Below are 19,604 nucleotides of genomic sequence, written 5' to 3'. Positions count from 1 at the left end.
AAAAGAAAGCATTCTTTGACAGTTAGCAGGGATGGGAGGGAAGGAAACTTACCAAATAGAAGACATATGTTAACAGAAAGGCAGTACATAATACAGGAGAAATCGGCACAGCATGACCAAGGCAGGAGAGGACACTAAGAGGAGCACAGGACTAAAGGGCAACTACGGTAATTACTCTAGCATAGACAATCCTGCAACAGTAGTATTAACAAACAGGAATTTACAAACGGATACATAGGTAGATATGCCAAGAGGGGTGGGAGGGGTAAGGGAGCACACCCACCGGCAGATACAGGTTCAGTGGTGGGTATTTCTACATACGTGACTGACTGTAGGTGCTTCTCATGTATTCATGTAGACAATAAAGCACACGAGTGACAGAAAAACCACTTAGACATAACTACACACCTCTCGGGATGAAGTTCCTAGGCTCAAAGGCAAAGGGCCATAGACTCAGTGGGCATCTACGTCAACTGGCACAAAAACAAAAAAAGATGTTGGAAATGTTAACTCAGGAGGATGATCACTGAGTAACACGAGTAGCCCTACCCATCATATATGTTGCATTCAGACTTATTTCTAGCCAGCACCTAATTACTTCATTGGCATAGTGTTATTCTTTGTTCCACCCAGAAGTCAATTATCTTATATTTCCCTGCTGTTTGATCTTAAACAAGAGCAGCAAGCTAGGAGAGGTAAGAAACTGGTGATTAAGCTATATGTTTGGTTTTTTTTTGTTTTGTTTTAAGCTATATGTAGGGTGAGTTAACCAGACAAGAGACAAGAGGGAGCAGTGTTCCAAAGAGAGGGCCCAGCATAGTAAAAGCCCCAGGGCAGGAGGGAACTTGGCATTTTAGGAACCCAAAGGGCAGCACAGCTAGGGTGAAGAGCCGAAACCTGTTGCTGTCGAATTGATTCTGACTCATAGTGACCCTAAAGGACAGAGCAGAACTGCCCCGTAGGGTTTCCAAGGAGCGCCTGGCGGATTCAAACTGCTGACCTTTTGGTTAGCAGCCGAAGCACTCAACCACTACACCACCAGGGTTTTAGCAAAGGGGAGAATTATGTGAGATGAGGTGGCTAGAGGCCAAATCACACAAGCTGTGGTTAAGCTGTGTTAAGGATTTTACTTTTTATCCTAAGAGCCTAAGAGTTTAGCTGGAGTGGGGAGGGAGTGGTGGTGGCAGGATCTGAGGTTTGTTAAAAATCTCTCTGGCTGCCATCTTAAGGGCTGGATTAGAGGGTGGGCGAGAGTGGGTGCAAGGTGATTAGTTAGGAAATACGCCAGGTAGGAAATGGCAGCCTGGACTCGGCAGGGACAGTGGAGGTATGCTTAGAAGCCAGTGGATTCAAGAAATTTTTAGGAGATAATACTGACAGTACTGGGTTTAAAACTGACAGTACAGTGATGAATTAGGAACTCCAGTGGCACAGTGGTTAGAGTGCTCAGCTGCCAAGCAAAAGGTGGGTGGTTCAAACCTACCAGCTGGTCTGCAGGAGAAAGATGTGGCAGTCTGCTTCCTCAAAAATTCATGGCCTTGGAAACCCTATGGGGCAGTTCTATTTTGTCCTGTAGGGTCGCGATGAGTCAGTCAGCTCCTCGGCCGTGCGTATAATTTTTGGTTAGTGATGAACTGACTGTGAGAGGAAGTATTAAGAGTGACTAGTGGAGCAGCCAAAGTTCCTAAAACATTAAGATTACCAGCCCATAAATGTAAACAAGTGTTCCTCCCACGGTCACAGCTTCTCATGTGTACATTCATGATAAACTTGAGGTCCCGGCCATATTCTTGGCTATTCTGTCCAGTTTACAAGCATTTTCCTCAGGTTTAATATAATCTTCTCAACTCAAAATGGATTATCTATGTGAGAGCTCATGAATCTGGAAACAGGTTGTACAATGTGACTTTATTAGGAGGTGGCTTATAATTGCTTTTTAAAGTAAATCTATAGGTTTATGAAATTTATTCACGAGCAGATGTTCCTGGTCACTTATTGGAAACCCTGTTGGCGTAGTGGTTAAGTGCTACGGCTGCTAACCAAGAGTTCAGCAGTTCGAATCCGCCAGGTGCTCCTTGGAAACTCTATGGGGCAGTTCTACTCTGTTCTATAGGGTCGCTATGAGTCCGAATCAACTCAAATGGCAGTGGGTTTGGTTTTGGGTTTCTTGTGTGCCAGACACTATGCTAGGCAAAGAGATGCAAAGATTCAGTGAGTGAGGGATATAAAACCTGTTGCTGTGGAGTCACTTGACTCATGGCGACCCCGCGTGTTAGAGTAGAACTGTTCCACAGGGTGAAGGATGTAAGTGTTCCCTAATTCTGAGGTTATGCATTTCAGCAGTGAAAAGATCCTAGATGTTTTTAAGACATCAGAGTGCTACTACTGCTTGGAAAGTGATGTGAGTAGCTGATCATCTGACTCGTGGACCTCATGCCAAGCCAGAGGAGACTCATTAAGCTATCTATGCTCCCTGTTCCCTTTTTGTTAGTGTACATTATTGAGGTAATGTTTCCGTTGCTCCCACCTCCACCCCCGGCCTTTTTCTTATTTTAGCAAACTCTTTGAATTAGTATGATATTAAAAATAACAACCATCTGTGCTCATTTTCCGCATCCCTCTATTTTACACTGTATACCTGAAATAGGAATCATACAAAGTGGCTTTCAGTCACAACATTTTTTAATTTGTTTTAAAAATTTTGTGGATCGATATGCAGGACCTGTTGGAGTATAGGGAAAATGAGATGATTCTACCATTTCGTTTTAATGTCTTTTTAAAGGTGAGAGGTTTGATAATGCGTGGAATAAAATGGAAGACAAGCGATCAAACTTAAACAAATTGCATGTATGTGAGAAGAAATGAACACTCTGATATTGGTTTGTTTAGGGAGAGTCTGACCTGTCTCTTCAAGCTCTCGAGTCCCGTCAAGATGATATTTTAAAATGCCTGTATGAATTGAAAGCTGCAGTTGATGGTCTCTCCAAGATGATCCAGACGCCAGATGCAGACTTGGACGTAACCAACATAATGCAAGCTGATGAGCCCACTGCTTTAATGACCAATGCGTTGGACTTAAATTCAGTGCTTGGAAAGGTGAGTTCATTTTGAAACTAAAAGCTAAAAAGTGTCAGTGTGACTAAATTGTTGTTAGTGTTGGAAAATTGTTCTCGTGTGATAAAAGCCTTGGATTTTTTAGTTTTCAAAGGTGGAGCAAGGAATGGGTTGTTTTTCTCTAAATGGTTGTGCCTCTGCACAGAATGGATTGATGAGATATGAGTGAAACCCAGGCAAGCTCGCCAGCCCCTTCCTCACTCAGTCCTGGTGAAGAACAGGGAGGATTCATAGGCAGAGAAACAAGTGCAGAGCTCCAGCTTCCCACTCGTCCAGGCAGGGTGCAGTATACGCCAGAGGCAGGCACTGTTCCAGAAGCCTCTGAGCCCTGGAGAAACAGATCTTCGCTGTTTGCTGAGAGCTTCTCAAAGGCTCAGCGGTCAACCATGACTCTTCTCAACAGTAGCTCAACTTTCAGAGAAGTTGCATCAGACAGTTTTTATGATCAGCCTCTTGGCTTCAGCTCATTTAGGAGACGATCTGATATGCAGAGAATGTCTTGTTACAAAGCGCTGTTTACTTGAGGGTGCAGATCGCAGAACCCCTTCTGTACTCTCCTCTAGAACTGGGGTGCAGATCTTGGAACCCCTTCTGTATTCTTCTGTAGAACTGGTGGTTGATCTGGTACTACGTAAAGACCTAGATGTGAGAGCTGGTGTTGCAGTGTCTCACCCAGGGCTGTTTTTGATAACGCTCGTTACCCTTTGCATCATCTGTTCCTTCCTCTGTTCGCTCATTCATCCGGTGTATGTTTGCATGCAGAGAACTTCAGATAAGCCCTAACCTGGCCCCCAGGGAGCCAGTCCAGTGGGTGAGTCAGTGCTGCTATGATAGTGATGTCAGGGTGCTCAGAAGGCTTCCCAGAGCAGATGGGGCTGAAGATAAATTTGATTATCTCACAAGGCACAGTGTCCAGTAAAGGGTTGCATTCACGGAACTGCAAAGCATTCAAATGGCATGATGCGAAGGACATGGGTCAGGAGGGGCCAGAGTAGAGGCCAGATGGTGGTAAGCTTGGTACAGAAAGCCAAAAAATTTGACCTTACATTCCATGAATTGCATTTATTATAAAGAGGGCAAGTACAGAAATAAAGTCTACACCTACAGTCGGTAAACGTGGCACTTTAGTTAACACTTAGTTGTTTAGACTCTCCCTTTCCCTCCAGACCAAAACCTTTTTTCAAGGGGCTGTTCATTGACACATAACTTAATAAACACAAGTTGGTATAGAAACTGTTACTTTGTCAGGTGGCCAGATGTTAGAAAGATTTGGTAAAGAGAATAATTGCACATGTTACTTTTTTTTTTATCTCAGAGATAAGTAGTATGTGTTCTTTTATCAATTTGCTAGTAAAGTGACCTTTTTATTCCTTGGGAGGCAGCACTTTAGGGATTAAGGGGTACAGTTGGCCCATATCCCAGCTCCACTTCATACTGAGCGGGGTGACCTTGAACAAGTTTTTTTACCTCCCTAGGACTCAGGTTTCTTAAGCTGTAAAATGTGATAATAATAGACTAGCTAGCACTCAAATGGCTGTCGAGATGATTTGCTTTCGCCCAGCAGGATTACGGAGCCCTGAGAGACATCGTGATCAATGCAAACCCAGCCGAGCCGCCACTCTCCTTGCTGGTGCTGCACAGACTGCTCTGTGACCACTACAGGGTCCTGTCCACCGTCCACACGCATTCATCGGTCAGGAGCGTGCCTGAAAACCTCCTCCAGTGCTTTGGAGAACAGACTACAAAACAGTCCCGTCATGAGTATCAGTTGGGTTTTACTTTAATTTGGAAGAATGGTAAGTGGAGAGGATGGGGTTAAACTTCTAGCCTCAGTAATGAAAACACTCATCCTGATTCTAATAGCGAGGCAGCTGTTGGGCCAAATGATCTAATCGAGAAAGGTCATTCTAGAAGAGGAACCCAGATGATTCTGGACCCAGAGATGCCCTCCTCCTCCTCCTCAGAAGTCTGACTTAAATCACAGTTGGTTTTTTTGGGGGGAGGGGAGAGGGGATTCTGAGCATTTTAAGAAAGGGAATCTAGTCACTTTCCAAACTGAATTGTTACAGAGACATTGAAATTGTCTTTAACAGTTACCATAAAAGGATGGCAGGATACCATGTATTTATTAGGCAACTGATCCACATCTCTCCTGGTCAGTTTTATACAGGGGGAAGCAAGTTAATGTCTTTCGTTAATACCGCCCTCCATTCACACGTTATGAGGGCAGGCAGCGTCCCTGGCCTAGGAGACGGGACTCCTGGTTTCTAGTCCTCATCCTCGAAACCCTTAGGCTCAGGGGTTTGAGTAGATGCTCTGAGGTCCTTACCAACTTGAAAACTCAAAATCAAGTACCAGAATGGTTACTTTTTTTAACATAAAAGATTGCATTTAAACCCTCTTAAATATTAAATCTTTTGCAGACTAAAGACATGATTTTCTTCATGAAAGTACACTTTCCCTTGTCTTCAGCACGAGATTACTAGTGACTTCCCCTTTCCATGCTGCTCAAGTACGTCCAAGGGGGGCTCCTCCTCTTGACATTCCATGGTGTCTGTTTTTTTCCTTTCAGTGCCGAAGACTCAGATGAAGTTCAGCATCCAAACCATGTGCCCCATTGAAGGAGAAGGGAACATTGCACGGTTTTTGTTCTCTCTGTTTGGCCAGAAGCACGATGCTGTCAACTTAACCCTCATAGATAGCTGGGTAGACATAGCTATTTTCCAGCTGAAAGAGGGAAGCAGTAAAGAAAAGGCCGCTGTGTTCCGCGCCATGAACTCTGCACTTGGGAAGAGCCCCTGGCTCGTTGGGAATGAACTCACCGTAGCAGATGTGGTACTGTGGTCTGTGCTTCAGCAGACGGGGAGCGCCAGTGGGACGGTGCCTGCCAGCGTGCAGAAGTGGATAAAGTCATGTGAAAACCTAGCCCCCTTTAACACTGCCCTTAAGCTCCTTAAGTAAATTTCAGTAAGTGATCTTAAAGGGTTTAGATTTTAAGAATGGTGCTGCTGTTTCGTGCCTATTGGTAAAGGACTTGCTCTTTTTATTTAGGCCACTTGTTGAGTATCAATAAAAGCGTCATAGCGTTTGTGGTTTTCATTTTACTTAAAATTCAGCAAAGTCACATGCAATACACCATGATGACTACCGGCTCTGGCAGGGATACAAAAACGAATACATCTGAGGAATGTACAGATTGGTTCAGGAGTCAAGTGGTATGTAATAAAGGAGAAAGTTCGGTGGAAACAGTGCAGGGGCAAAGGCAGGAAAGATGATATCCGAGTGCTTTAAGAACAATAAATCATGTGGGGGCAAGAACCATGCTTTGAAAGAGCATGGTTTGGGAATGATGCCAAGTTGAGGGTGGAGAGAACAGAGAAATGAGTTGGATCTTTATCTTAGAAGCCACTGAGAGCCAGCAGAAGTTTTTGTACCAGGGAGTGGACCAATCAGATGTCTTTGTGGTAAGCCACTTCGGCAGCTGTCAGGGATGGCAACGGTCCAGCTAGGCAAGTGTGCAGACCTGAGCTTGGCAGCACCCAGGGGTAGGGAACACTGCAGTTTCTGCAGTAGAACCTGTTCAAGGAGGAGGACTTGGTAGCCAACAGGCGGTGCTTAAAAGGAGGAAGAGTCAAGGATGTTGTCAGAGACTGAGTGCACAGGAACACTAACATAGGGAATCCAGGAACAGGAGTTCATGGGATAGGAGGGGGAAGAGCAGAATATGTTCATTTGAAGGCATTGTAACCTCAAGATGCTGATTCATAAGAGCTACCTCAGAAAAAGCAGCTTGGTTTGAATAAGTCTTAAACAGGCTTACTGACTACAATAAAGGACTAGACCATTTATACCCTAACAGAAATTGAAAATTTACATTCCAGTTTACGATTCAGCTTAGACAAAGACTTTTTAAAGTCCACTTTCATAGTATTTCTACAGCCTCATTAAGGCTAGACAGGCACACTCCCAACATTCCTGTCATCCTGAAACCCCTTTGTCCTGAGAGAGGAGACTCAGCTGCCTCTTTAGTTCTTCAATTTCTTTTTCTTGCTCTATTACCTTCATCTGTAGGGTAAGATTAACCTGTAGAGAGAAAAAATTTAAACTCCATTAAAATGGCTAACTTTCCTTACTTTTAAGTATACAGGCAGTCCTGTATATTTAAGTATTAAATATACATGTGCTTCTGGTATGAATGAATTTCAGTTATCACAGTTAAATAATGCCCATCAGCACAGCATATTAACTAACTGCATTAAACTCTTCGTCCACAAATCACTCTAAACAGCTGATACACATCATGGTCAGTGACCAATCACATCGCTTTTTTCAAAGTCTGTTAGTGAACAGTTGCTCCCCCCAAGAATGACTGCTGTCTTTTACCCTTCAGTATGTGTCCCTTTTTACTAGTAGGGAACAATACTCCTATTAGAACTTACAAAAATTTAGGACCAGTTTAGACGCGACTGACTTCCTGAGACTACTGCCCTGAGATACTCCTGAAGCCTTGAACTGAAACCATCCCGGAGCTACCTTTTAGCAAAGTTAACAGGTTGGCACACAAAATAGAGAATACTACCTGTGAGTGTATGGTGCACCATTAAAAAACCATCTATATATGACCCAGAGGTCAACAATTACTCTAAAGCAAAGATGAGAAGGGGGCAGGGGAACTAGAGCACCGGAAACAGAACCACCAGAACGCAATTAAAGAGAATACTGACTCGCTGTGAACAATGTAATGTCACTGTAAAATGTGTATAGAAATTGTCAAATGGGAACTTAATTTGCTGTGTAAACTTTCACCAAAAACAATTTTTTTTTTTTTTTTTAAAGGTTATATAGCATAGTTGGGGGAGGGAAATGAAAACTTTTCACTGACTTAGAGAGATGATGCTAGAAACTGAACCTTGTAATTCTTCGAGTAGCAAGCTGGGAGGGAGTCCACTTGTTTACTTGGATATGAATACAAGTATGCTCTTGGCATAGGAGCCCTGGTGGCACAGTGGCTAAGTACTCAACTGCTAACCAAAAGGTTGGTGGTTTGAACCCACCAGCTACTTGGCTGGAGACAGATGCGGCAATCTGCTCCTGTAAGGATTTACAGCCTTGGAAACCCCATGGGGCAGTTCTACTGTGTCCTATCAGGTCACCATGAGTCTGAATCCACTCAACAGCAATGGCAGTGGTAGGGTATGCTACTGACATTAAACTTAGTACTTAACACACTGCTAGGGAACTCCAGAATGGGTTTAAAAAGTTTGCTTTCATAAATCTTATGCTAAGCTCAACTGATCATGAAATAGGATTCATAATTTAAAGAAATTCTATTTTAAGCTTCATATTTTTCCTAGAATAAAAAAAAAATTACATACATTTCCGGAATTCTGGAAAAGTTCACTTTGTAGCAGCTGAACGGCAGATGGTCGCTGGGATGAATTCTTTCTGGTTAAGTGCTGGATATACTTGGCTGGTACTGGACACCTTTTACTGAGGGATGTGGGTATCTGACCAATTCTTAAACCTGCTAAAACTTCTGCTCGTTCCATTTCTGTTCCAAATGGCTGAAAGAGCTCTAGCAGAATTACACCCAAGCTATACATATCTGACTGGAAAAAGAAAAGAGTAGCTCAGTAATGAAATACAAGAGCAACACTTCAATTCATTGCACCATCTTCTGGAACTGGAGAGGACTGATATTCACCCACAGCCGTGGGTCACCTATAGGGGCAAGTGTCTATTAGCCAGGCCTACTGCCCTGGGTGAGAGGTGACAGGTACTTTCACAAAAGGGACATCCACGGGCAGGACTGGTTGTCAGGTGAAGGGCAGGGAAAATCCCTCACCACCCACGGTAGTCACTACCTTACAACCGTCTTCCCCACTCCTTGAAATCCAGGCCAGACCCAGCCTGAGAAAAGTGATATGTACGCACCCTTACTAGTGCCATCTAAGGGGGAGCCACAGAGTCACTGGGTCCCACTCCGGTCTCACCTCTGCCCCCACTCCTAATTAAGCATTCTTAGTGAAGTTTCACAAACCCACTGCATAAAATCTGTGCTACTTTTCCTAAAAATAGGATTTTTTTTTCTTCAGTAGATGGGATTTTAGAGGCAGCATGGTTATTTCTAGCAGCTCTTTCCCAATCACTAAAAAGCTGATTTGCCAAAAGGAAAATGTACTAGGCTGTTATTTTGAAAAAAGACTTTTAACAGTCCTTCAACCAACAATGGGAGCATTCAAGGAACAACGGGTTGGTTTTTCTTAACTCATTACAACTTTTCAGTACCTTCATTCTATTTCAAAGAAAGTCCATCAGAAGTGTCAAGCTTCCCTACAGTATTTATTATGTAAACTTGAAAAGAGAAGAATGAAAATAGTAAACTTAGAAATAGTAAATAGTCTAAAGAGCAAAGAAGTCAGATTCAGCTGAAAAGTGAGACCTGTTAGGGCAGTTTGGTGCAATAGATAACCTACAGGTCCTCAGTCAGCCCCAAAAACACCTCCACAAGGGGAACTCCCACTGCATGTATTGTACTTTTTGTGTACAGCTTACAACTCCAGGAAAAAAAAAAGATAAAATGCGACGGACACTACCTTGGTATCATACTGGGATCCTTCCAACTGCTCGGGGGAAGCATATAGACAAGTTCCCACTCTGGAAGTATGCGTCGGCATTCCTGTCATTTGAAAAGCCAAATATTAAATACTGCATTGTTGACTCCGTCAACATTAAAGAACACTTACTATGAGCAGGGCATTTTAGCTCCTAAGAGAACAACAGTTGCTTTTTGTCTTTATCTTACTCTTGCTATTAAATCTTAATGGTTCTCGTTAAATACTGATATATTCAATCATGACTTTTTTTTCCTTTAAATGGGGAAAAATAAAAACATACCCTTCCCATTTCTATTGGTCCAGTCTGTGTTTTTCTGTAGGATGTCAGTGCAGGCCAGACCAAAGTCTCCTATTTTTACCTGCTGATCAGGGCCATGAAGAAAAATATTTCTGGGCTGTAAACAAACAGAATGACAAGTTCATTCCTTGGTTTTCTTAAAACAAATAGTAAAAACTTGTGAATGCTAAGAGTTTTCAATTAAGGAGCAAGTAGCTCTCAAACTTGGCACACATTAGAATCAGCAGGGGAGCTTTAAAAAAATCTCGATATTCCAGACCAGTTAAATCCTAATTTCTGGGGGTGGACTCAGACATCGCTATTATTTAAAAGTCCCCAGGATATTCCAAGCTTGAGAAGCACTCATTTAGAGCACACTTTACACACAAATGTTCCTCACCCCTGACTCTGCATCAGCGTTAAAAACCATGACTGTCCTCTGCGACAAGTCAGAGACACTGGGCGGGGTGGGGGGAATGAAAGGAGGGGCCTACTAGATACCTAGAATAGAAGCAGTTTAAAAGAGAATAAATCAGGCCCTGTTTGAATCCTGATTTGCACAAACAAACTAGTGAATCCTGATTGGCACACACTGTTAGGACCTGAGGGAAATCTAAATATGGATTTGCTATTCGACGATATTGAGGAAATACTGCTAACTTTGTTAGATGTGAAAACAGTTACCTAAGAAATGCCTTTAATTTGAGAGATGTCCACTGAAGTTTTTAGGGGTGTAATGACAAGACATCTGGCATTTACTCTGCCATTTAAAGGTAAAAAGATGAAGCAAATATGGCAAAATGTTAACTGTTAAATTTAGATCACGGAGAAGCTCCATAGACGCGTCCAAACTCCCTGAAGGTCCAAATTACTGGGCTGAGGGCTGTGGGGACCATGGTCTCGGGGAACATCTAGCTCAATCGGCAGAACATAGCTTATAAAGAAAATGTTCTACATTCTATTTTGGTGAATAGCGCCTAGGGTGCTTAAAAGGTTGTGAGCGGCCATCTAAGATCCTCCACTGCCCTTACCCCATCTGGAACAAGGGAGAATGAAGACACAAAGGAAAGACACAAAGACACAAGGGAAAGATTAGTCCAAAGGACTAATGGACCACAACTACCGTGGCCTCCACCAGAATCAGCCGAGCACAACTAGATGGTTCCCGGCTACCACCACCAACTGCCCTGACATGGATCACAATAGGAGGTCCCGGATAGAGCGGGAGAAAAATGTAGAACAAAATTCTAACTCACCAAAAAAAAAAAAAACGGACCAGACTTACTGGTCTGACAGAGACTGGAGAAACAAGAGAACGGCCCCCGACACCCTTTTAACTCAGTAATGAAGTCACTCCTGAGGTTTGCCCTTCAGCCAAAGATTAGGCCCATAAAAACGAGAATAAATGGGCACACCAGCCCAGGGGCAAGGACAAGAAAGGGGACAGGAAAGCTGGTAATGGGGAACCCAAGGTTGAGAAGCGGAAAGTTTTGACATGTCATGGGATTGGCAACCAATGTCACAAAGTAATATATGTATTAATTGTTTCATGAGAAACTAGTTTGCTCTGTAAACTTTGATCTAAAATACAATAAAAAAAAATTTAGATCATGGAAATACAAGGGTTCATTATTTTTGCTTTTACCTATTTAAAAATTCTTATAATAAAATGTTTTTAAACGTTTTGATGCAAGGGCCCCTCAGATCCAGGTTATGATAGTTTCCGATAGCTCCCATATAATTCTTACATATTAGCCAGAGTTGGGAACTATGAGGTTATACTATGAAGGTACACATTGGGCTCTAATTAAGCAAGCGTTGCCGACACAAATCATCTCTCACCTGAACTAGTCAGGCAGGGGAGAGTCCACTAAAAACTGAAGACTTGGGTTAAAAGTTTGTTTTCTTACTTTAAATGTAATAATTCTAATTGTCTACTTTATAAATTCCCCCATTTAGCTTCGTTAGTTGTTTGAACTATAGTTGAATTTGAGGAGAAAATGGAAATAATCTTATGTGTAAGATGATAGTTTGGACACATTTTATGACTGAGTAGAAAGGCCTAAAAAGTATGTTCAAATTTGGCACTATATATGATCAGGGAACAATTAATAACTCAAAATATATAAGTTTGAAAAAGTTTGGCTCTACCATAAAAATGAATTCTATTCACTGATAGGTCTTTGAAGCAACAATCCTGAAACAGTTCTAGAACTGAATGGAAGGAATCATCAATCACTAAGAGTCTGGAACTGACCAGTTCCATTTTGGCAGTATTCCCTGACTCCTAAGTCCTCACTCTCAAGTTTTTCTCATGGGAAACATAACCAGGAGAGGAGCCAGAGGTCTGGGAGTTGACAGCGCTGGCTCGGCGCAAGAAGCTACATCCACAGCACTTCACACCAAACTCTGTGAAGCCATCTTGAGAGAAGACTGCACTACGATCAAGATGCTCCTACGAAATCACCCCGTCAACCAGCCCATCACCATTCTGGCCAACTCCACCAGCTACAGATTACTTCTGGACCAGGTACCCACCCTTCTGCTCAGTCACATTCAGAAAAGGACCATGATGCCTAGGCAGGAACATCACTCTTTCTTGGAACTCACTAAGCCTCCTCACTGCCCTCACAAGGCCCAAGGCCCCCCAGGACATCTGAGGCATGCAACACCTGCAGAGCAGAGTTCTAGGTTTGCAACACCTCCCTTCCAGTGAGCACACGTAACCTGATGTGAGAAAGGACTAGATCCTACAGGCCAGGAAGAACATCTTGGCTACACCAATGGTGGTTACATCGTGTGACAGAACTATATCCCCCCTCCTTTTAATACATATTTTCATTTTCTAAATTTCTATACAATGATTATTACTTTTTTTTCCCCCCAAAAAAGGGAGTGACCCTTTCTTCTTTACCGTATCCTCTCCCTTATCTTGTAGTCAGGCTGTAAGGCCACTACTTATACACATATTTTAAGAACTGGCATAAACAGCTCTGCTAACCACAAAGAACATAGGCTGCATATCTTTGAAAGCCCTAACATTGCCTATTTTATTGCTGATACTACTACTTTGGTAGAGCATTGAAAAGCACAGCACCTGCTTCTCTATCACCCTGTGAATTAAGTTACAGATTAAGCAACTTAATAGCAATGCCCATTAATTTTACACTAAGAGCTCTTCACAAGAATCAACTTCCAAAGCTTTAAGTAAGTTATTTCTGCTGCCTTGGAAAATTTGCATTTCTATAAAATAGATTTTATCATTTGCAAATCCCTGGTTTTTTGGTCACTGAAAACAGGCAAAAAAAAAAAAGGCAAATTTCAATATCCCTACTAGAAATATACTGAACCAATTGGATACTAAAAAAAAATTATTACCTTCAAAATGGCAAGCTACCACAAACATTATTTCCGACTGCTTACGGTACGTGTAGTGAATTTTGCTCTTGTTTTCTCCCCCTAAAGCAGACACAGTCTATCATCCCCATTCACCTGGCAGCTGAGTATCGCAAAGCCCAAAGTCTGCTTTGTTTGTTAGAGCATGGAGCTGACCCAGAAGTAAGGTGAGTTCACGCGACAGGCCATCATTTCTAATGAGACATATGACTTAGATATTCCTTTTTCCAGTCAAGCCTGGTCCCATTCACAGCCATGGACTACGAATTTCCACGCTTTGAATGAACCAATTTCTTTACCTTCTAGATGAGATACTCTGAATGGTTGGAAATAACACAAGAACAGAGATCAGGCAACCAAATGAAAGCATACTGAGTGCTACGTGCTCAACCAGGTGTCGTAGAAATGCATTAAGTCATGGTTATTCCCCTCAAGGAGTTTAACAATCTAAGTTAGGTCTAAAAATAAGAAAATATACTTAGGCCACTGTTCTTCTTGTTTATTACTGTCCATGAGAGGACCATAATCTGTTCATCACTGTATGCCCACCGGAGCACCTCTGTGGTACAGTTAACGCATCTGGTTGTTAGCTCAAAGTCTGGAGGTTTGAGTCCATCCAGAGAGAGGCCCCTCAGAAGAAAACCCTAGTGATCTAATTTCCAAATTTCAGCCATTGAAAAACTTATGGAGCACAGTTTTACTCTGACACATATGGGATCACCATGAGACGCCATCAACTCAACAGCAGCTGGTTTTTTCTACCTCCACCAGCTAAACCAATGTCAGACAATAAGTGCCTGTGTTAGTTACCTACTGCTGCTATAACAGAAATACCACATGTGGATGGCTTTAACAAAGAGAAATTTATTCTCTCACAGTCCAATAGGCTAGAAGTCCAAACTCAGGGCGCCAGCTCCAGGTAAAGGTTCTTTCTCTCTGTCGGCTCTGGAGGAAGGTCCTTTTCATCAGTCTTCCCTTGATCTGGGAGCATCTCAGCACAGGAACCTCAGGTCGAAAAGAAGCGCTCTGCTCCCGGTGCTGCTTTCTTAGTCGTATGAGGTCCCCTTCCCTCTCTGCTGCCTTCTCTCTTAAGAGATTGGCTGAAGACACTACCTAATCTTGTAAACCTCATCAATGTAACTGCCACTAATCCATCTCACTACATCATAGCGATAGGACTTACGACATATAGGAAAATCACTTAAAACGGTAAAACCATGGCCCGGCTAAACTGACAGATATTTTTGGGGTACACAGTTCAAGCCATGACAGCGCCCAATAAATACCATTCGAATAAGAGGATAACGTGGAACCAGATATAACAGAACTTCTTGCCCCACATTATTAAAGGAAAATTAAGCCACAAGTCCTTACCATGCTTCAGAAGAGCCCACCTGATCTGGTAGCCCACCTCCCCAAATCCCCAGGCTGGCCTGTGGGTCCTCTTGCCCCATCACCCCAGCCCAGAGTTCTTCAGCGCACCCTTTCCTACCCATCCCTCAATCCACATGCCACCTCTGAGTGAGGCTTCCGTGCCTCTCTAGAACTTTCCCCCACTTCTAATATTGACTTCATTGTTAACATATGCTTCGTGTCTGTCTGCTGTACTGGACTGTAAGCTCTGCCAAGGCGGGGACTACTTGTTGTTTTACCATATCCTGAGCACAGGCCTTTCACTGAATAAATACATGTGAACTGAAAATCATCTTCTAATTTCAGCACAACAATCAGATTTTCATAACAAACCTTCCCTTTTTTCTGCCAAAATAAAGGAATTTTGGAGGCACTCCTGAGAGGTTTCAGCAATGGAGCAGGCGAGGGCGTCGCTGTAAATGCTCACGCTACCTGCGGTGGAGCAGGCAGTGAAAAGTAACTGGCTTCAGAAGCTTCAGACTGGCCCTGGGGCTCCTGAGCCAACCCTTGTTTGTCATTTAGTCTACCTACCTCAAGAGTGCAAGTATCAGGTAGAAGAGCAAATGCAGTGCCAGTAAACAAGGTGCTGTCCAGTCAATTCCAACTCACGATGCTCCCATCCGTGTCAGAGCAGCACTGTGTGTGCTCCATAGGCTTTTCAACAGCTGACTTTGCAGAAGTAGATGACCAGGTCTTTCTTCTGAGTTGCCTCTGGGTGGACTCAAACCTCCAACCTTTTGGTTTGCAGTCAGGCTCATTAACCATTTGCTCTACCCAGGGACTCCGCAGAGCCACAGTGACCCAAGTGAATGGGAGTAGTGGCCCTTTGTGGCTCAAGTCTAAGGTAATACCAGATCATATCTGAGTCCACACAATTGTACTGACAGCCTACTAATTCAGCCCAGCACTGCACAAGGCGGTGGAGACACAGAAGCAACTAAGATAGCAGTCCTGAAGGGGCCAACGGTCCTTGTGGGAGCAAAATGCGGAACAGGCTGCTGGAGGAGGCTGTACCACCCACCCCCATGCCCGGCCATGCTGTGATACATGCCACTCCCCTTTCCCCAAAAACCGTGATCCTGAGAAATGACACAGTAATGCAGGAAGCTGCTTTAAATCAACGTTGCCTTCTTAAGCATTAATTCTTCATACAGACACATTCCAATTGTGAATCTGATATAACCTGTGACCAATACCTATTCCAGGGACACAAGGGGCTTCACCGCCCTTCACCTGATGCTGTTGCATTGGCCAATCACCTCTACCACGGAGACAAAGCCGGGGGACAGGATCCAGAGAATCCTGACCAACATCCAGAACAACGCTGTCACGTGTCTCCGCATCTTGTGTGAACATGGCGCGCAAGTGAATGCTCGAGTAGACAACAGCAACAAACACTCACCCCTGCACCTGGCTATAACATATGGGACCTACCCAGTTCTCTCCATTTTGGCCCAAAATGGTGCTCACGTCGATGCTACTAATGAATCCAGCATGACCCCCCTTCACATGGCAGCGGATATCTTGAACAAGGAGATGATGGAAACGCTCGTGGCCTGTGGCGCAAATGTCAACTGCGCGGTCTCATCTACGGGGAACACAGCCCTCAAGCTGGCGGTGTGCACCGCATCCAGCAAAGCAGGCCGACTGTTGGCAGCAGGTGTCAGCTGTATCCGTTTGCTCTTGATTCATGGGGCCAAAGTCAATGCCCAGGACCACGAAGGCCAAACGGCTATGCACGAGGCGTGTTTTGGAGGCAGAGAGGCAATAATCAATCTCTTGCTTGAATTTGAAGCAAATGTTAACATTTTAACGAGGAACGGGGAATCTCCAATTTACATGTACCTTCAGCGCAGCTCCAATATCAGAGACACTGCCCTTCTCACCAGGCTACTTTATCACTCCTATCCTTTGAGACTGACCAACCACCATGGAATTCTACCTGCAGGAGTCATGCTACCAGAATTCCACCTCTTGAGGGAAACCCTAATAAAGTTATCTCAAAAACCCTTATCCCTAGAGGATATCTGTAAAAGAAACATCAGGAACATTTACGGCGAGAAATACAAACAAAACTTGAAACATCTTCTCCCAGTAAAGATATGGAACTCGGTATACAGTTACGACTTAGCTTACCTCTTGAAATAAGGCTTCCAAGTTTCACGGTGCCGTAGAATTTGAGCAGCTCACATTCTCTAGGCTCTAGGCTACACATGTACTCAGAAAACACTCAGCCCATCACCTTGTGCACCCCAGACGTACAAACGATTGATTCCTAAACCTTTTGCATAAAATAAAGTGATTCGAATATTGACTTTCTTTTGTTCCTAAATTTTCTGTTAAATGCATTTTCTACGATTTAATTTTTGCCTGGAAAATTGAAACAAATTAATTTAAGACTCTGCGACCAAAGAAGTAAATATACTCTCTCTCTTTCTTGACCGCCTTTTGTGGATAAAAACTGGAATAGTCACTATAGATTTTTAAAAAACACAACAAAAAAATAGTGACTTTTAGAAGATTTTAAAAAGCCTATTTCTGTTTTAGTTTTTAACTTCCTGTGCTAAATCTTCTTTGTGACGGCTAATTACAGAAACAGATTTTACTTGTAAGGTTGCAATAATACGTCAGCCTCCAGAGCATTCTTCTCAGCATTAAGTACACTTTGCATCATCAGTTAGTTCCCAGAGTACTCTTATCACCTGAAAAACAGTACTAACACTCCATAGAGGAATTTCAAATACCCAAAGATTACTAGTTTTAAGTTTAAGCTAAGGTTTTCATGCTCTGAACCGATGGGACAATGATGATTTCTATAAAAGGAACGACAACCTCCTAAGTTAATGAACTAGGGGGTGGAGTCTCCTGTAATTCAATGAACCAACGTCACGTCATCCCTGAGGAGCAGCTACCGTTACCTTCAGTGACTTACCTCCCCCACTTACCTTCAAGTCTCTATGCACAATTCCCATGTGATGTATGTAAAATACACCTTCCACCAATTCTTGAAAAATTTTTGTTGCAACGCTGACCATAACGTAAGGACCTTGAAGCAAAAAGAATAAATTTTATTTCTCTAATTTTTTTACTCAAATACACTGACATCTAGATGTTAATGTAGTTTTAAATCCATTAACATCGGGCACTTAGGGGACCTTCAGATTTTCAGCAACGATGGTGGTGGTGTTAGGTGCCGTGGAGTCGATTCCAGCTGACAGCAGCCCCACATGACGGCAGAACTGCCCATAGTGTTTTCTAGGCTGTAATCTTTACAGGGGAGCAGATCGATAGGTCTTTCTCCCATGGAGCCACTGGGTGGGAGCAGCCAAGTGCTTAACCGTTTATACCACATGGGATCGCTATGAGTCAAAATTGATTCAATGGCACCTAACAACAACTTTGTTATAAAGCTCAAACCTATTCCTTATAGAGAATAAGCTACAACTGTCTCCTCTTATGCTACCTAGTATTCGACTTGGGGATCTCAAATACTTAGGGGTGTGTGTGTGTGCGCACGCGTGCGTGCAAACAATGGTTCCAATTACAGGTACCCCTACCAGGACCCCCCACCCCCACCCCCCGCGCAACACTGATGTGAACAATTTCCTGGCTGGTTGGCAGAAATGCAAGTAAGGCTGATTTTCACACAACTATTCAGAGTAACTGCTTGCCTTTGGCTTGTCTTTGAAATAATGGTTCTGATTTTAACCTACCTAATGTATCAAAACAAAAACAAAACCCATTGCTTATGAGTCAATTCCAACTCATAGCAACCATACAGGACAGAGTAGAACTGCCCCATAGGGTTTCCCAGACTATACTCTTTACTGAAGCAGACGGCCACATCGTTCTCCTGCAGAGCAGCTGGTGGGCAAACCACGAACCTTTCCGTTAGCAGCTAAGCACTGAACCACTGCACCACCAGGGCTCCTTAATCCAACCAAGTGGTGGGCAATGTTAGAGAAATCAGTAACCATACACTGAGTCGAGCCAACGATAACGGCTCCCATTTCCGTGGGGCCTTCTATATGCAGGCACTGTGCCCTGCCCTTCACATTTAGGGCCTTCATCCTCACAATAACCCTACGAAACAGGCACGAGCCATGCTTTCCAGAGGAGGACACAGACTGAGCAGTTACCGGACTCGCTTCGAGCCTCACGGGCGGTGAGTAGTAGAGCCAGGACTCAGACCCAGTTCTTCGTTCATGGGATTGTTGGAAATGATCAAACACAAAAAATCTAATCATTGATGGAAAGCTAGCAGCACAGTGCTGGAATACTACAAAATTAAAACATTTTTATTTTAAATATTTTAAAAAGAAATAGACACCATGCTAACAGTATCACACATATTTTGCCTTCATTGTTCTGGCAGGTTGACTGCTGGCTGGATGGTATAAATTATAGAGTTCTCATCCCCATCCCATACTTCATGAAGGTCTCGTTGCTTACTTCCCAAAAAGGAAGTCTAAAGGTCAACAACTGCAAACAGTACTTTAACAAGCCATTTTCTTTTCAAAAAGACATCTGTGCACGCAACCATAGTGATCATACAGCAGCAAAGGATAAAACTTTGCAGGACGGTGAAAATGCCCAACCCAGTGCTTGCCACAACTGCACTGACCAAGGTCTTTCCGCATGCTTCCCACTACAGGGCAACCAGAGCAGCAGCGCTGGGGGTGCTGAGGGGCTGCTGGAGGGGAGGCATTCGGGTTCTGTCTATAGCTAGTCTAAGGTTCTGAGTATGTTAACTGGCCTATACTCTAGACCAAAGAAAGGGCTATAGT

General features: G+C 43.3%; 2 protein-coding genes across 2 annotated transcripts in view; one reads left to right on the top strand and one right to left on the bottom strand.

The window, feature by feature from the left end:
* LOC100657273 (mismatch repair endonuclease PMS2) overlaps positions 1–19,604 on the bottom strand; it is a 90,016-nt gene that overhangs the window by 50,142 nt on the left and 20,270 nt on the right. The window contains 5 exon segments of the mRNA XM_064294819.1: positions 7,094–7,197; positions 8,490–8,723; positions 9,711–9,793; positions 10,012–10,126; positions 17,763–17,863. Coding sequence (XP_064150889.1) covers positions 7,094–7,197; positions 8,490–8,723; positions 9,711–9,793; positions 10,012–10,126; positions 17,763–17,863 — 637 coding nt within the window.
* ANKRD61 (ankyrin repeat domain 61) lies at positions 10,121–17,222 on the top strand. The gene is made up of 3 exons (XM_010596277.3): positions 10,121–12,538; positions 13,477–13,571; positions 16,023–17,222. Exons 1-3 carry the CDS (start codon positions 12,323–12,325, stop codon positions 16,963–16,965), a joined length of 1,254 nt encoding a protein of 417 aa, XP_010594579.1. The 5' UTR covers positions 10,121–12,322; the 3' UTR covers positions 16,966–17,222.

Source organism: Loxodonta africana, chromosome 12 (genome assembly GCF_030014295.1).
Source record: "Loxodonta africana isolate mLoxAfr1 chromosome 12, mLoxAfr1.hap2, whole genome shotgun sequence".
In the NCBI taxonomy this organism is placed as follows: Eukaryota; Metazoa; Chordata; class Mammalia; order Proboscidea; family Elephantidae; genus Loxodonta; species Loxodonta africana.
Note: the sequence above shows the minus strand (reverse complement) of the source record. Positions and strands in the feature narration are given on the sequence as shown.